The following is a 19213-nucleotide window of genomic DNA, read 5'->3' on the forward strand; positions in this document are numbered from 1 at the left end:
TTTTTTTTTGAGGCAGAGTCTCGCTCTGCCGCCCAGGCTGGAGTGCAGTGGCCGGATCACGGCTCACTGCAAGCTCCGCCTCCCGGGTTCACGCCATTCTCCTGCCTCAGCCTCCTGAGTAGGTGGGACTACAGGCGCCCGCCACCGCGCCTGGCTAATTTTTTTGTATTTTAGTAGAGACGGGGTTTCACCATGGTCTCGATCTCCCGACCTTGTGATCCGCCCGCCTCGGCCTCCCAAAGTGCTGGGATTACAGGCGTGAGCCACCACGCCCGGCCATAATTTTTTGTAATGTGCTGCAAATAAAGTCAGTAAGACTAAAAATGTCATATTACCGCATCGTAATGGCTTCTTTCATTTACCATAGTAGATATGTCTTTCCAAATCTGGCAGAACTCTATTCTATGTAGCTTAAAAGTTACATAAAACGTAACAAAGGACATGTCTTTCAACATTTCCGTATCATGTCATATATTTCCATACCACAGCTGATTCAAATGTCACCTTTCTCAAAAATTCATTTAAAGAAATTGATTCCAAAAGAAACCTATACGTGTACTAAGTTTTTAAAAAGGCTAGAATCAAACAGAGATCTATAAAAATCACATTCTCAATGGACACATCTTATCCTACAACACCCACAATATTGATATTATCATTATTTTGTACTCAATCGAATGCCCATCTCATTTACCATGCTGGAGCATGTATGAATTCCAAAGTTGATTTTGTTGTCTCCTTGAAAACAATCTGATGATGGGGAAAAATATGCTGATTGTTACCAATAATAAGGCCGAATGCAAATAGTTCAGGCACTCTACAAGTACTGAGAATTTAATTTAATCTATTTCCAGAGACAACCTGAGTGGCTCTGAGACTAGGGATTGAACACAGTTGGAAGTGGTTCCATTACAGCCTGCAAATGCTTCTCTGTTTCCATAGTGCATATACCCTTGTGAACTTTCTCAAATTCTGATAGTCTATTTACAAATAAATCAGACAAAAATTGCCACTCACTATTTGTATCACCAACCATTCCAAATTTACTTACCTCAGTATCATTGATTATAACGCAGACTTCTAGAAATTATCAGCTTAAGGTATTTTACAGCAGGAAAAATCAAGGACAAGGCTTAAAAGAAACATCACGAGTAAAACCAAAAGCAAAAAGCAAAATAAAGTGATCCTCAGCCTACTAAGGATTAAGCCGTAAGCAGCAAAGAGAAACATAAGCGTACATTACAAACCAATAGTTCCATGCTTACTTTCAGCAGATCCTTGGAGAAATCAACACCCTCATTTACCCCTTGCAGATTTGCAATGAACTCCTGACAGGTCATCTTCTTTCCAATATTCTGAAATAGAGGCAAACAGTACATCACTATGACATTCATGGAATTAAAACTGATTCATCAATATGTGACGAGGCAGACCAATAATTTGTTTTTAAAAACATAACTAGGCCAGGTGCGGTGGCTCACGCCTGTAATCCCTGCACTTTGAGAGGCCGAGGTGGGTGGATCATGAGGTCAGGAGACAGAGACCATTCGGGCTAATATGGGGCTATGTTTAGTAGAAACCCCGTCTACTACTAACATGTTTAATAGAAACCCTGTCTCTATTAAAAATACAAAAAATTAGCTGGGCATGGTGGCATCCAACTGTAGTCTCAGCTACAAGGGAGGCTGAGACAGGAGAATCACTTGAACCCGGGAGGTGGAGGTTGCAGTGAGCGGAGATGATGCCACTGTATTCCACCCAGGGTGACAGAGCGAGACTCTGTCTCAAAAAAAAAAAAAAAAAAGAATCCAAAGAAAGCAAAAACATAACTAGATATGTATTTACAAACACAGGGCTGGGCACAGTGGCTCGTAGCTCACGTTTGTAATCCCAGCATTTTGTGAGGTGGAGGTGCATGGATTACTTGAGGTCAAGAGTTTGAGACCAGCCTGGCCAACACGGCAAAATCCTGTGTCTACTAAAAATACAAAATTTAGCCAGGCTTAGTGGCAGGTGACTGTAGTCCCAGCTACACGGGAGGTTGAGGCATGAGAACTGCTTGAACTGGGGAGGCAGAGGTTGCACTGAGCTGAGACTGCACTACTGTACTCCAGCTTGGATGACAGAATGCAACTGTATCTCAAAAAACAAAAACAAACCAAACACAAGTTTATATAAACATACATGCAATTTTAGCGCGCTAAAAACATGGTTTATTATGCTTTTAAAATTCTCATTAAATATAAATAGCAAACTTATACCAAAAACTTACTATAATGTAGAAAAAAATCTGAAACACCGATGCTACATTTATACAATATATAATATACTTTTTAATGAAAAAATGGGTAAAAACTGACATTTCTGAGCTGAACTCAGATAGCTGTTTATGCATTTATTTGTGTTACCTACATACTGTCAAGACCTGTGAAGGATCTGAGATTTACACTACTTTCAAGCCAACAAGTTAGCCTGTCACAACCTAACAAATGCTAGCAGAGGAAAGAAGTCTCCTGGGTGAGAGACAAGGTATTTGTTACTTACAATAATAGGGGTAGCCAGAATATCAACATTACCTTGTGACCACTGGGCTCTAGTTTCCTGAGCCCCAGTTGTCACAGAGCAACTTGAACAGGGCCACATGCCACCTGCACATGCAGTGTGTTGCATTATAAGAGAGAGACCCTAAAGTTCAGAAGCTGGAATCTTTAATCATGGGAAAGATGCCTATCCCTTTGCACTAGTGGGAGATACCAGCTCTACCTTCCAGGGAGATATGCAAACCTGACCGCTGCTATGAAGTCACTACAGCATCTTCCAAAGCTACTCACTGTATATAGAAATAATCTTGAAAAGACAGACAAGAACAAAGGCAGCCACAGCCTCTGTTCACAAAACAACAGGAAAGTGCGAGACCCATGGAAAATTCTCTTCCAGCACGTCTCCAAAGCTGGTTTAAGGACAATAAAGTTTAACAAAAGGAAATCACATTAATAAAGTAATTAGAAAACCCAAACTACAAAAAGAGCAAAGATAACAAACTAAGAAAACTAACAAAATCGCTATCACAGAGAATCGCCTCTTATTCTAGCTCCAAACAACTAGTAGAAGCTGCCAGCTGTGGAGGATTCCTAGGTTCCATATACACAGCAAGACACATCTGTCACAAGTGCAGGAGAGGAACGCAGAGCACAGGCAAGTGTCAGAGGTACCATCTCTAGCTAAATATAGTCCAAGCGAATACAAAGGGTACCAGCGTCGAAATATACCTGTGGCCGGGCACGGTGGCTCAAGCCTGTAATCCCAGCACTTTGTGAGGCCGAGGCGGGCGGATCATGAGGTCAGGAGTTCAAGACCAGCCTGGCCAACATGGTGAAACCCCGTCTCTACTAAAAACACAAAAATTAGCTGGGTGTAGTGGCAGGCACCTGTAATCCCAGCTACTCGGGAGGCTGAGGCAGGAGAACCGCTTGAACCCGGGAGGTGGAGGTTGTAGTGAGCAGAGATCCTGCCGCTGCACTCCAGCCTGAGAAACAAGGGCAAGACTCCGTCTCAGAATAGATAAATAAAAATAATAAAACCAAATAAATAAATACACCTGTATACACTACCACTATGCATAAAGGTATGCTTCTCAAGGCCAAGCTATTCATTCGCAAAAGATGAACAGTAGGGTACAAGAGCACCTACTAAATTTATTTGAATACCTACAGTATTCAAAATGAGAAAGCAGACTTCTGGAGATAGACTTTAAAAAAGTGGCAGAGGCTGGGTGCGGTGGCTTACCCCTGTAATCTCAGCACTTTAGGAGGCCAAGGCAGGCGGATCACTTGAGGTCAGGAGATCGAGACCAGCCTGGCCAACATGATGGAATCCTGTCTCTACTAAAAATATGAGGTGGAAGAAAAAAAGCCGGATGTCATGGTGGGCGCCTGTAATCCCAGCTACTCAGGGGGCTGAGGCAGGAGAATCACGTGAACCCGAGAGGTAGAGGTTACAGTAAGGCAAGATTGTGCCACTGCATCCCAGGCTGAGCGACTGAGCGAGAGACCAGTTCAGAAAATAAATAAATATAAAGGAGGCCAGGCATGGTGGCTCATGCCTGTAATCCCAGCACTGCCTGGGAGGCCGAGGCAGGAGGATCACTTGAGCCCGGGAGATCAAGACTAGCCTGAGTAACACCCGTCTACACAAGCAATATGAAAATCAGCTGGCTGTGAAGGTGCATGCTTTGCAGTCCCAGCTACTCTGGAGGCTGAGGTGGAAGGATCACTTGAGCCCAGGATGTTGAAGTTACAGTGAGCCATAATTGCGCCCCTGCACTCCAGTCCGGGTGACACAGAAAAACCTTCAAGAAGATGCACAGGCATAGTTTTAAGGGAATCTGTACGCACAACCTCAAATTCAAAGACAGATTTGCCTGAGAACATACACCTGTGTACCATGGGAGTAATCACTTCCCACCTCCCCTTTCCCGGCCACCCTTCTCCTATTTCACAAAATAAAACAATTTGTCCCACTCAAGCTATCTAAATATTTACAATGACAGTGCTGACATTTTCGTTGTTGTTGTTAAAACCTTGACTCTTTCATCAGCAAAGAATGCAGTGTTTGTATGAAACACTGAAAAAAATGGTTTGACAGAAGCAGCTTTGTCAGCTAACTTATTTAATAGATATTTCTCATAAGTTAAATAAATTAAATCTGCAGTTCAAATGTTTTGTTGATAATTAGTTTAGAGCACAGAAAGGAACTTCAGTGAAAAATATTGTTTTGCAACAGTATATTGAAGAAGACAATAACTCAGTTTTCCCAATCCTTTTCAAGTGTATCCGGCCAAATAAGGTGTCTCAAGGGAAAAAAACAACATATACAATGAACAGTCATTATGTATAACTTGGCAATGCCTTTTTAGATATGTTCTGGGGATTTGAGAAGATGAATAAATAATGACTAGGTAACAAATCCTTTTCCAAGTCAGGTGGTGTTTAATTCTTTTAATAAAATTAAGGAAAAGTCTAACTTAATTATCAATCACCAAAGCATTTTTTTATATGTGATCTACAAAATACAACTGCTTGTAACATTGTCTGCTTTAAATAGTTATTAATAAACTTCTTTGTAAAAGTACACTAAAATATGAGTATAAAAAGGAAAATTTTTCTCTTACAAAGTGTTAATTTTGTAATATGATAAAGTATCAACTACTTTTAAGAAAGTATCAGCTTCATTAAAATACAATTCACAGTATATTCTTTTAAACCATATACTTCAGTGATTTTTAATAAAGTTGTGCAGTCACCACTACTATCTACACTCAGAACATTTACCCCCTAAAGAAACTCCACACCCACCAGCAGTTATTCTCCGAATCACTTCCACCACCCTCACTAGGGATCATCTGGCAACCACAAATCTGCATTTTCTTTACATAGATTTGCCTACTCAGGACATCTGAAATAAATGGAATCATATAAAATGTAGCCTTTTGGCCGGGCGCGGTGGCTCAAGCCTGTAATCCCAGCACTTTGGGAGGCCGAGACGGGCGGATCACGAGGTCAGGAGATCAAGACCATCCTGGCTAACACGGTGAAACCCGGTCTCTACTAAAATACAAAAAACTAGCTGGGCGAGGTGGCGGGTGCCTGTAGTCCCAGCTACTCCGGAGGCTGAGGCAGGAGAATGGCGTGAACCCGGGAGGCGGAGGTTGCAGTGAGCTAAGATCCGGCCACTGCACTCCAGCCTGGGCAACAGAGCAAGACTCCGTCTCAAAAAAAAAAAAAAAAAAAAGCCTTTTATGACTAGCTTCTTTTACTTAACGTATTTTACAAGTTCATCCATGTTGACGCATAAATCAGTATTTAACATCATTTCTAAATAACAGTCCATTGTATGGATATAACAATTGTGTTTCTTCATGTATAAATTGATGAATGTTTAGACTATTTTGTCTTTTTGGCTACTATCAATAATGCTGCTATAAATATTCATGTATAAGTTTTTGTATAAACATGCTTTCATTCCTCCTGTGTATATATTTAGGAGTGGGATTATTGAGTCCTATTGTAATCTTCTTTATTCTTTTAAGGAACTGCCAGACTCACTTCCAAAGTGGCTGCACCATTTCACATTTTCACTAGCAGTGCATGAGGGTTCCAATTTCCCTCTAACCTCACAAACACTAACATCTGTCCCTTTTACTTTAGGTATTGTTATGGGTATGAATGGGTATGCCATGGTTTTGATTTGCATTTGACCCTCAGCATTTTTTCATGTGCTAATTAGCCATTTGTGTATCTTTTTTAGAGAAATGCCTGTTAAAATCCTATTTTCCTTTCTTACTGGGATATTTATATTTTTGTTATTCAGTTGTAAGACTTCTTTACATATTCTAGATATAATTTCCTTACCAGGTATGTACTTTAAAAATATTTTCTCTCATTCTGTGGGTGTCTTTTCACCTTTTTCCTTTCATTTTCTTGATGATGTCCTTTTTAAGCAGGATATTTCCCTGACCCCTTCATGGGCAGAAACAGGAGTATATGAGCACTGGAGTCAGCCACTCCACTCACTCAAACCTGCTGTGTTCCACTCCTTGCTGGAGGGAACACACAGGTGAGTGGGTACGGCAGCTAGGGTGAATGCCTTCGGGCACCAGCAGGAGTGAACTCTGTACTGGCCCCACAGCAACATCTGGGGAGGGGTGCCTGTGAACCCTGAAGTCCCAGAGGAAGTATCCAGGTGCTCTTTTAGCTTGGCTGTCTGCGTATGGCTTAAGTGTTAACAGCTCAGTGGATCCTCTGCCTTTTTGCGTGAGGTGGCTGCCTTCTGCCGGCAAGGGCAAAGGGTCAGTGTGACAGTCTTTTGCAACCACACTTGTGGCACCTGAGCTCTCGTCCAGCATCCAGGAGAAATGAGGTTGTAAAAACAAATTGGAGGATGGTAAATACAAGAAATTTTATTGCCAACGGAAGTGGTTCTCAGCAGGAAGGGGAGCTGGAAACGGGAGAATGGGAAGGTAAACTCCACTGAAGTCTGGCTGTCTCTGGCCAGATTCTTCTTGGAAGTTATACTGTCAAACTGTCCCTCTGAAGTCAACCCACTTCTCTCTGACATCCAGCTGCAGTCTCTAATGTCCAGCTGCTTCTCCTCTCTCTGCTGGCTGAGCCTGGGGCTTTTATGGGCACAGGAATGGGGGACAGGGCAGGCCATGGGTGGCTTTGGAAAAGGCAACATTTGAGCAGGAAATCAGGGATGTAAGTTATCACTTTGGGCCACCGTATCAGGCTTTTCAGCTTGAGGGTGGAGCCCTCACTGGCGACCCATCCTCTTCGGCCCAGAATTTCCCTGCCTCCTGTCCCTACCACTTTGAAGCACAAAAGGTTTTAATTAGTAGGTGAAATCCAGTTCACCTATGTTTTATTTCATTACTTGTGCATTTTATATGTAAGAAATCATTGCCTAATCCAACATCACAAAGATTTACTCCTAAGAATTTTGCAGCATTAGCTCTTGTATTTAGATATTTGACCCATTTTGAGTTCATTTTTTTGACAGAAAGCAGAGATTTGACTTTATTCTTTTACATGTGGATATTCAGTTGTTACAATACCATTTACTGGAAAGACTATTTTTCCCCACCAAATTGTTTTGAAACTCTTTTTGAAATCAACAGACCATAAATGTAAGGGATTATTTTTAGACACTTGATTATACAGCAATGATCTAGCTGTTGAGTTTTATACCAGCATAATTTGTGATTACTGAAGCTTTGCACTGAGTTTACCATGTTAACAGTTTTAAGCATACAGTTCAGTACCATTTCACATTAGTATATTCACACTGTTGTGGAACAGAATTCCAAAACCATTTCATCTCACTAATCTCAAACTCTATACCCATTAAATAGCTTCTCTTTTCCCCTTCATGCCAACCACTTGTAACCAACATTCTACTTTATTTCTATGATTTTAACAACTTTACTTACCTCAAATAAATGGAATCATATTTTTTCTTTTTGTGACTGGCTTATTTCATTCACTTAGCATAATGTCCTCAAGGTTCATCCATGTTGTAGCATGTGAAAGGATTTCTTCCCTTTTTAACGCTGAACGATTTTCCATTTTATGTAGAGACCACATTTTATTTATACATAAATCTGTGGATGAACATTTGGTCTGCTTCTACTTCTTGGTTAATGTGAAAAGTGTGGATATGAACATGGGTGGGCAAGTATCTCTTCAAAATCCAGCTTTAAATTATATATATATACACATGCAGAAATGAGATTGCTGTATATCAGTTACATTTTTCATTTTTTTGTGGACCCTCCAAGCTATTTTCCATAGTGGTTGCACCATTTTACAATTCCTACAACAGTACGTTTCTAATTTCTCTACATCCTTGACAAAAATATTTTCTATTTTTTTTGATAGCAACGATCACAGCGGGTATCAGGTGATATCCTACTGTAGTTTTTATTTGCATTTCTAGATTAGAGAGTGTGGAGTATGTTTTCATATGCTTGTGAACTCTCCTTTCTTTTTTTGAGATGGAGTTTTGCTCTCATGGCCCAGGCTGGAGTGCAATGGCACAATCTCTGCTCACTGTGACCTCCGCCTCCCAGGTTCAAGTGTTTCTCCTGACTCAGCCTCCCAAGTAGCTGGGATTACAGGTGCCCGCCATCATGTCCAGCTAATTTTTTGTATTTTTAGTAGACATGGGATTTCACCATGTTGCACAGGCTGGTCTTGAACCCTTGACCTCAGGTGACCTGCCCACCTTGGCCTTCCAAAATGCTGGGATTACAGGCATGAGCCACTGCGCCCGGCCCTTGTGAACATTTCTAGACCATCTTTGGATAAATATCTATTACAGTATTTTTCCCCTTTTAAAATCAGGATATTTGATTTTTAGATGTGGAAATATAGGAGTTCTTTATACAGTCTGATATTAACTCCTTATAGCTATATGATTTGCAAACATTTTATTCTATTCTGTAGGTTGCCTTTACACATCCCTTTGTTTTAAGGCACAAAAGTTTAAGTTTGATGTAGTCCCATTTTTGCTTTTGTTGCGTGTGTTTTTGGTGTCATAGCGAAGAAATTGCCAGCACATACAATAACGTGATGCTTTTCCCCTATGTTTTTTTCTCAGGATTTTATAGTTTCAGGATTACATTTAGGTCTTAAAACATTGAGATAATTTTTGAACACTGTGTGATATAAGGGTCCTACTTCTCATTTTTGCATAAAGATACTGTATTCACACTACCATTTTTTAAAAAGTCTGACATTTCCCCAATGAGTGGTCTTAGCACACTTGTTGAAGATTTGAAGATTTGCGCACTCTATTCTATTCCATTAGCCTGTCCTTATGCCAGTTCCACACTATTTTGACTACTGTAGCTTAGTAATATGTTTGAAATAACATATGAGTACTCCAACTCTGTTATTTTTCAAAATGTTCTGATTATTTGGGGTACCTTGAGCTCTCATATGATTTTTAGAACATTTTCCATCTCTGGGATAAATGTTACTGACATTTTGATAGTAATTGTGTTGAATCTGTAGATTACTTTGTACAATATAACATATAAAAAAAATTAAGTCTTCTAGTCCATGAACATGAAATATTTTCCCATTTATTTGTATCTTATTATTCTGCAGCATGGTTTGATAAGTTTTGAAATGGAGAAATCAGGAGTCCTCCAATTTTTTGTCTCTTCTACATTTTGACTATTCTGAGTCCTTTGCATTTCCACATAAATTTCAGAATTTGTCTGTCAATTTCTTTACATACATACATAAAGTCAACTTGGATTTTCACAGTGATTATGTCGAATCTGAAGATCAGTTTGGAGAGTACTTCAGTCTTAACAATAAAGTTACAGCACGTGACTAGAAAACCTTTCCACTTTTACAGTTTCTCTTTTCAGTATTTTATAGTTTCACTTGAACTTATTTTGCTAAATTTATTCTCTAATATCTTGATCTTTTTGATGCTACTGTAAAATTAATTTCACTTTTAATGTTCGTTGCTAGTATATAGAAATATAATTGTTTTGTAAATGCTCAACTTGTATTTTGCAGCCTTCCTGAACGGCTTTAGTTCTAATAGGTTTTTTCTTTTGTAGAGTCCTGAAGATCCTCTGCACACAAGATCAGTTCTCCCATACAGATTCTTTTAGTTATTCCTTTAATTTTGTTTTAAAGAAAGACACAAAATATTTTATTATGCCACATATAAACAGAGTTTTTAAAACTGAAACATAACAGCTATATATATTTTTAGAGTATATGTGATACCTTGATATATGTATATAACGTATAATGATCAGAACACGGCAAAAGGGACATCCATCACCCCAAAAATTCACCCCTTCTTTGTGCTGGGAACATTTCAATTGCTCTCCACCAGTTATTTTAAAATATACAAATTATTGTTAACTATAGTCACTCTACTGCAGTACTGAACAATACATCATGTTCCTTCTAACTGTATTTTTGTGCCCATTAACCTAACATCTTTTTTTTTTTCCAGTTTGAATTTTGACTCAGCAATGCTCATGCCTGTATCTCTTACTTCTGTAGTTGGTACAGCCTGTTCCCGCTGCTGCTGCTTCTTGGTCTTCAGGTTCTCCCTATGCTTGTTGAGCCAGTGGCACATGATACAAGTATTCTTGGGCCACAGATCTGGGGACTAGTATTTTTTGCTCTTGTAGAACTTCCTGAGGTTTGCTTTGTGAGTTGGCTAATGACAGTGAGAACACAGGCAACAGATTTGGAAATGACTATAATCTAAGATAACTGGAATGTCAGGCACCTGTCACTTTGGTGACATATATCTGAGACAGGTCTACCTTCAGGTTGTCCAGCTATCTTAGCAGCTCCTCCTCCTTCTTGCCTCAAAAATCCTGAGCCTTAATCTTGGCTATAGCTGCAAAAGCCACCACCACTACCAAATGCCCCAAGGGAAAGAAAAATGTGCCCATTAATCAACCTTTCAAAATTCTTTCTAAATTCCCTGTGCCCCCTCCTCCCTCCTTCTAGCTTCTGGTAAGCACCAATCTACTCTCTACCTTCATGAAATCTACATTTGAAGCCCCCACATTTGAGAAAGAACATATGATATGTGTCATTCTGTGCCAGTTTATTTCACTTAACATAATGACCTCTGTGTTCCATCTACATTGCTGCAAATAACATAATTTCATCCTTTTCTATGGCTGAATAATATTTCACTTATATTTATGTACCACATTTTCTATATCCACTCATCCACAGATTAACATTTAGGTGAATTCCATGTCTTGGCTAACGTGAATAGTACTATAATAAACATGGGATTGCAGACATTTCTTTAATATACAGACTTCCTTTTTTTAAAATATATACCAAGCAGTGGGAATGCAGAGTCATACGGTAGTTCTATAGTTTTTCAATAAGCATTCACACTCTTTTTCATACTTTTTCAGACAGTGTACAAGTTTCCCTTTCTCTTCATCCTGGCCAGTACTCATTGTTTATTGACTTTTTGATAAAAACCATTTTAACTGTGGTAAAATGATATCTCAATGTGGTTTCGATTTGCATTTCTCTGATGATTAGTAATGTTGAACATACATTCATATGTCTGTTAGCCATTTCTATGTCTTCTTTTGAGAAGTATCTATTCCATCAAAAATTGTGCCCATTTTAAATAGAGTTATTTGACCATTTGTTGATATTTATATATTCTGGTTATTAATCCCTTTTCAAATGGATAGCTCAAAAATATCTCCTACCACTCTGTAGGTTGTATCTTCACGTTGTTGATTATGTCCTTTACTGGGCAGAAGTGTTTTAGGTTGATGGGACACCGTGTCTGAATATTTTAGCATTTGTTGCTCATAATTTAGAGGTCTTGCCCTCCCCCCGGCCCAACCCCCTGCAAAATCTTTACTTATCCCAACATCGGAAAGTGTTTCCTCAATGTTTTCCGCTAGTAGTTTCATATTTTTAGCCCTTACATTTAAGTCTTTAATCCAAGTTGAGGTGATTTTTGTAAATTGTGGAAGTTAAGAGTCTACTTTGATTCTTCTTCATAAGTATATCCAGTTTTCGGAGCACCATTTATTGAAGAAATGCCGCATTCCTCAAATTATGTTCTTGGAGACTTTGTCAAAAATAAGTTGGCCCTGTAATCCCAGGACTTTGGGAGGCTGAGACGGGTGGATCACGAGGTCAGGAGATCGAGACCATCCTGGCGAACACGGTGAAACCCCGTCTCTACTAAAAAAATACAAAAAACTAGCCGGGCGAGGTGGCAGACGCCTGTATTCCCAGCTACTCAGGAGGCTGAGGCAGGAGAATGGCATGAACCTGGGAGGCGGAGCTTGCAGTGAGCTGAGATCCGGCCACTGCACTCCAGCCTGGGCGACAGAGTGAGACTCCGTCTCAAAAAAAAAAAAAAAAAAAAAAGTTGGCTATAAATGCACAGATTTCTAGGTTTGTCTATTCTGTTCCACTGACCAATGTGTATGTCCATGCCAGTACCATACTATATTGGTTACCATAGCTTTATATACAATATATATAATAGGTAGTATAAATACATATAGCATTATTTTATATATATATAAATATATTTCTTTTTTTTTTGAGAGGGAGTCTGGCTCTGTTGCCCAGGCTGCAGTGCAGTGGCGTAATCTCGGCTCACTGCAAGCTCCGCCTCCTGGGTTCACACCATTCTCCTTGCCTCAGCCTCCCATGTAGCTGGGACTATAGGTGCCCGCCACCATGCCCGGCTAATTTTTTGTATTTCTTAGTACAGACGGGATTTCACCATGTTAGCCAGGATGGTCTTGATCTCCTGACCTCGTGATCTGCCCGCCTCGGCCTCCCAAACTGCTGGGGTTACAGGTATGAGTCACTGCGCCCAGCCATTTTTTTTTTTTTTTTTTTTTTTTGAGTTGGAGTCTCGCTCTGTTGCCCAGGCTGGAGTGCAGTGGCGCGATCTCGGTTCACTGCAACCTCCACCTCCTGGGTTCAAGCGATTCTTCTGCTTCAGCCTCCCAAGTTGCTGGGACTACAGGCCACCACACCTGGCTAATTTTTGTATTTTTAGTAGAGACAGGGTTTCACCATATTGGCCGGGATGGTTTCGAACTCCTGACCTCGTGATCTGCTTGCTTGGGCCTCCCAAAGTGCTAGGATTACAGACCTGAGTTGCTGCATTTGGCCTGGTTCTTCTTTAAATGTCTGCTAGAACTGAGCAGTGAAACTGTCAGGTCATGAGCTTTCCTTTGATGGGAGATCCTTTTATTAGTGCTTTGATCTCATAACTCATTATTGGTCTGTTGAAGTTTTTTCATTCTTTAGAGTTCCCGATGAACTCCTTGACCCTTCAAGTTCTTGACCCTTCTGGGTAGTTTGTGTGTTTCCAAAAATATCTCCACTTCTTGTTTTTCTAAGTAATTGGGGAATACTTTTCCATAATAGTCTCTAATGATTTTGTATTTGTTTGTATTTCTGCAGCATCAGTAGTTCTGTCTCTTTGTTTCTGATTTTATTGATTTTGGTCTTTTTTCTTAGACTAGCAAAAAGTTTGTCAGTTTTGCCTTTTTTGAGATGAAGTCTCATTCTGTTGCCCAGACTGGAGTGCAGCGGCATGATCTTGGCTCACTGCAACCTCTGCCTCCCGAGTTCAAGCGATTCTTCTGCCTCAGCCTCCCATGTAGCTGGGACTACAGGAATGCGCCACCACGCCCAACTAATTTTTGTATTTTTAGTAGAGACGTGGTTTCACCATGTTGGCCAGGATGATCTTGATCTCCTGACCTCCTGATCCGCCCACCTCAGCCTCCCAAAGTGCTGGGATTACAGGTGTGAGCCACTGTGCCTTGCCAATTATGCCTGTTTTAAAAAACCCCACTTTTTTTTTTGACCTCTTAAATTGTTTCTTAAAATCTGAACTTTACTTTTTATGCTCTGACCTTTATTCTTTCCTTCCACTAATGTTGAGTTTTTTTTACCTTGCTTTTCTAGTTCTTTACAGTGTTTCATTAGATTGTTTACCTGAAATCTAAGTTTAAGAAAACCTTAATACATAGTAACTATATTTATGGGGTACACGTGATATTTTGAAATATGCATGTAATGTGTAATAATCAAATAAAGATATTTTGGATACCCATCACTTCAAACATTTACTATTTCTTTGTGTTGGGATTTCAAATCTTCCAGCTATTTTGAAATATTCAATAATTATAAACTATATTCATCCTGTGGTGATATGAAACAATAGGACTTATTCCTTCTATCTAACTATATGTTTCGATTAATCTCCCTTTATCCCACCACCACCACTATCCACAGCCTCTGGTAACTATCATTATACTCTCTATGTCCATGATACCAACTTTTTAAACTCCCACATGAGGGAGAACATACAATATGTGTCTTTCAATGCCTGACTTATTTCACTTAATGTAATGACCTCTAGTTTTATCCACATTCCCGTAAATGCCAAGATTTCATTTTAATGGAAGTGTAATATTCTATTATGTATATGTGCCCCATTTTCTTTGTGTATTCATAAGTTGATGGACACAGATTAATTCCATATCATGGCTATCAAGAATAGTACTATAATAAATACAGGGATGCCCTATAACCCTGACAGTAATTTCCTTACATTTGGATAAAAACATAGTAGTGGGGTTGCTGGATCGAATGAAATTACTCCTGGGTTAAATTTATTCCTAGGTGTTTTCTTTTGTAGCTGTGATGAATGGGATTACTTTCCTGATTTTTTTCAAGTAGCTCATTATTAGAGAATAGACACCCTACTGAATTGTGTACTCTGATTTTCTACCTTGAAACTTTACTGAGTTCATCTATCGGATGTAAGAGTTTTAGGTAGAGTCTTTAGGTGCTTCTAGATATAAGATTACACTATCTGAAAAAAGGACAACTTGAATTCCCCTTTTCAAATGTGGATGCATTTCTTTTGCCTGGTTACTCTGGCTAGGACTTCCAGTAGTGAGCATCCTTATCTTGTTTTAGCTCTTAGAAGAAAGGATTTCAGTTCTGCCTGAGTATGTAGTTACCTGTGGCTTTGTCATACATGGCCTTTACTATGATGTGTTCTATGCCTAATTTGTTGATTTTTTTTTTTAATTATGAAGGGATGCTGGATTTTATAAAACCCTTTTGTTTGCATTTGAGATGCAAAAATACATATTAAAAATGTAATTTTGATCTTTTGGTGATGTATCATGTTTACTGATTTACATATAATGAACCATCTTGACATCCCTGGAATAAAACCCACTTGATCACACTGAAAGATCTTTTTATTGATTTGTTAGATTTGGAGTGCTGGTATTTTGCTGTGGATTTTTCCATCTAAGTTCATCAGGAATACTGGCCCATGTGTTTTCTGTTGTATCCTTATCTGGTTTTGGCATCAGGGTAATTCTGGCCTCATGGAACAAGCTAGGAAAAAACCCCTCCTCTCCAATTTTTTGAAACAGTTTGAGGAGAACTGATGTCAGACAAGTTTGCAGCATTCAGCAGTAAAAATCTCCTGGGCTCAAGCTTTTCTCTGTTAGAAGACATTTTATTACTGACTCAGTTTCATTACTCGTTACTGGTCTGTTCAAGTTTTCTATTTCTTCATGGCCAAATATTGGTAGTTATCTCATGTCCAGTAATGTATCTGGTTCCTGTAGGTTCCAATTTGTCCAGATAGTTGTTCACGATAGTCCTCTAACAATCTTCTGTTTTTGTGGGATGTAAGTTTTATTGTCTCCTTTTTTGGTTGGGATTTTATTTGTGTCTTCTCTTTTAATCTTGGATAGTCTATCCAGCAATTTATGAATTTTGTTTATTCTCTCAAAAAAAAAAAAAAAAACCAACTCTTCATATTTCATCGATCCTTTGCATAGCTTTTTTTTCACCTCTAATTTAGTTCTGCTCTGACTTTATTTCCTGCTGTTAATTATGTATCTGGTTTGTTCTTGCTTTTCTAGCTCCTTGAGGTGCACCAACAGGTTATTTAAAATCTTTCTATGTTCTTCATGTAAGTATTTGTTACTCTTAAACATTCTTTTATCATGGCTTTTGCTGTATCCCACATATTTTGATATTTGTGTTTCCATTTTCATGTTTCAAGAAACTTCTTGTTTCTTATTCTTCCTTAAATCCAACGATGGCTCATAATTTTGGCTTAATTTCTTCATATTTGTACAATTTCCAAATTTCTCATTGTTGATTTCTAGTTTTATTCCATCGTGGTCTGAGAAGATACATGATATTATTTCTATTTTTTTAATCGTTGAGACTGCTTTTGTTGTATATCAAATAGTCTAGCCTCAAGAATGTCCCATGTGATAATATGTATTCTGTAGCTGTTTGGACACTATGTTCTGTAAATGTCTATCAAGCGCATGTGATCTAAAATGAAGTTTAAATTCAATGTCTTTTTGTTGATGATTTGGCTACATAACCAGTCCAAGGATGAGAGTCAGTTGTCAAAGACACCTAATTTGATTTTATTGGAGTCGGTCTCTCCCTTTAGATTCAATAATGTTTGCTTTATATATCTGCATGTTCCAGTGTTGGGTGCACAAATATTTAGAATTGTTGTATCTTCTTACTGAATTGATCCCTTTACCATTATAGAATTGCCTTCTTTGCCACTTTTTGACTTAAAGTCTATTTTATCTGATATTAGTGTAGCTACTCATGCTTGCTTTCGGTTTCTGTTTGCATGGATTATGTTTTTCCATCCCTTCACTTTGAGTCTATGTGTCTTTACCACTAGAGTCAGTTTTTTATAGGCAGTATATAGTTAAGTCATTTTTGTTTGTTTTGTTTTTCTATTCAGCCAATCTATATTTTTTAAGTGGGGAATTTAAACTGTTTACATTCAAGATTATTCAGTACTTAATTCCTGTCATGTTGGGAATTATTTTTTGGTTTTGTGTATCCTCTCATCCTGTTCTCTTATCATTGTGGTTTGCAGGTTTTCTGTAGTAGTAACACTTGATTCCTTTATTTTATTCATTCATTCATTCATTCATTCATTCATTCATTCATTCATTTTTGTGAGACGGAGTCTTGCTCTGTCACCCAGGCTGGAGTGTGCAGTGGTGCAATCTCGGCTCATTGCAAGCTCTGCCTCTTGGGTTCATGCCACTTTCCTGCCTCAGCCTCCTGAGTAGCTGGGACTACAGGCGCCCGCCACCAAGCCTGGCTAATTTTTTTTGTATTTTTAGTGGAGACGGGGTTTCACTGTGTTAGCCAAGATGGTCTCGATCTCCTGACTTCGTGATCCGCCTGCCTCAGCCTCCCAAAGTGCTGGGATTACAGGTGTGAGCCACCATGCCCAGCCAAAAGTTTTATACTTTTATGTATTTTGATTATGACAGATATCGTCCTTTATCTTCTAAATGCAGGGCTCCCTTGAGCATTTCTTGTAGGGCCAGTAGAGTGGTGATGCACTTCAATTTTTCCTTGTTTTGGAAAGCATTCATTCTCCTTCATTTTTTTATATCTTCCCCAGGTATAATATTCTTGGCTGACAGTCGTGTTTTTTTGTTTGTTTTGCTTTCTACCACTTTGGATTTATCATTTCAGTTTCTCCTGGACTATAGTGGCCAAAGTAATTCCATCGACCACGTTGATTTCTCATTAATCCCAGTTCCAAGAAGGCCTCTAAGATTTCCAGTTTATTTTTACTTGTTAAAGAACACGTACTTACCATAAATCCCATTCCTAGGTCAAAACAATCTAAATGTTACTGTACTTGCTATAAACAATGCTCTTAGGTAGTTATCCTACACAGCCCTTCTGATGCATGCACACCCTTTTTCTATGGCATACAAGCACTCGGTCTTGGGAATAAAGGCACAAGGATGCACCATCTTTGTCTCTTGAGGTACCTCCCAAGACACAATCCCTATTAAATGTTCCTAAATCCCTATTAAATGTTTCTAAGAAACTGAATTTGTCAGCCTCTTTCTTTGGCCTCTCATATTCCTTGAACTTTGAGGGTAGGGTTGTATAGACCTTTCCACCGTGGAACATGACCTGTAAGGTTTCTGCTAAGAAATTTGCCATTAGTGTGATAGGGATACTCTTCCATGTGACTTGACCCCTTTCCTGTATTTAGAATTCTTTTTCTTGGACTTCTAACAGTTCGACTCTAAAGTGGCATGGAGAAGACCTTTTTGGGTAGAATATATCTGAAGATCTTTGAGTTTCCTATATCTTGATGTCTGTATCTCTTCCAAGACTTGAGAAGTTTTTACCTATTATTTCGTTAAATAGGTTTTCTACGTGTTTACCCATCTGTTCTCTCCCAGGAAAACTGCAAATTCCAGTATTTGGTCACTGTATGTGTTACATAAGCTTTCTTCGTTTTGATTTTTTAAAAAAAATTTATCTGCTCAGCTTATTTCAAAAGACCTGTCTTCAAGTTTACAAATTCTTCTGCTTGATCTAGAGTCTGTTGTTGAAACTCATGATTATATTTTTTATTTTACTCTTTAAATTCTTCAGCTTCAGGATTTCTATTTAATTTCTTTCTGACATCTTTGTTGAATTTTTCACACAGATTGTGAAATGTTTATTTTCCTTGTTCATCTGTTTTCTGTAGTACCTGGGTTTTCAGAAATATTATTTTCAATTCATTATCAGGTATTTCATAGATTTTTTAAATGTCGGCATCTGTTGCTGGAGAATTGTGTTCCTTTGAATGTTTCATGCTTCCTTGATTTCTCATGTTTCTTGTGTCCTTACATTTATATCTATGCATCTGGTGTAACATTTGCTTCATCCAACTCTATGGATTGGGTTTTGAAGGGAAAGACATTTTTTTCTATAGAGCTATCTATAGTGTTGTTTGGGTAACGCGTTTTGGCTTTGATTCTGGGTGGGAGAAGCAGTGCAGTCTCCATATGACTTCTTTGTCTATCTTTAGCATCAGTGGTGTCTATGAGTTCCTCAGTGGATAAAGCTGTGGCTCTTAGTAAAGGCTGTAGTGAGACTTTGCTAGTGAAAGGGACACCAGGCAGGCCAGTTCTTAGGTAACAATCATGGCAACTGTGGGACGGTTATGTAGGACCTCGGTCAACACATGTGGATATTGGTAAAAGCAGGTCAGTCGGACCAATCCTTGGCCTTCAAGTGGATTGTCTGTGTGCTAGCAGTGGTAACAATGGGGT

The 19213-nt window shown here is 38.9% G+C and overlaps 1 protein-coding gene across 9 annotated transcripts in view; it reads right to left on the reverse strand.

Moving 5' to 3' along the window:
- The window catches only part of PSD3 (pleckstrin and Sec7 domain containing 3), a 720908-nt gene that overhangs the window by 235689 nt on the left and 466006 nt on the right, over nucleotides 1-19213 (reverse strand). For all 9 annotated transcript variants that reach the window (XM_017867267.1, XM_017867272.1, XM_017867266.1 and 6 more), the window contains one exon: nucleotides 1266-1355. In XM_017867267.1, coding sequence (XP_017722756.1) covers nucleotides 1266-1355 — 90 coding nt within the window. The remainder of the gene's footprint in view (nucleotides 1-1265; nucleotides 1356-19213) is intronic.

The sequence above is a fragment of the Rhinopithecus bieti genome, unplaced genomic scaffold (assembly GCF_001698545.2).
Source record: "Rhinopithecus bieti isolate Rb0 unplaced genomic scaffold, ASM169854v2 scaffold_2888, whole genome shotgun sequence".
Taxonomy (NCBI): Eukaryota; Metazoa; Chordata; class Mammalia; order Primates; family Cercopithecidae; genus Rhinopithecus; species Rhinopithecus bieti.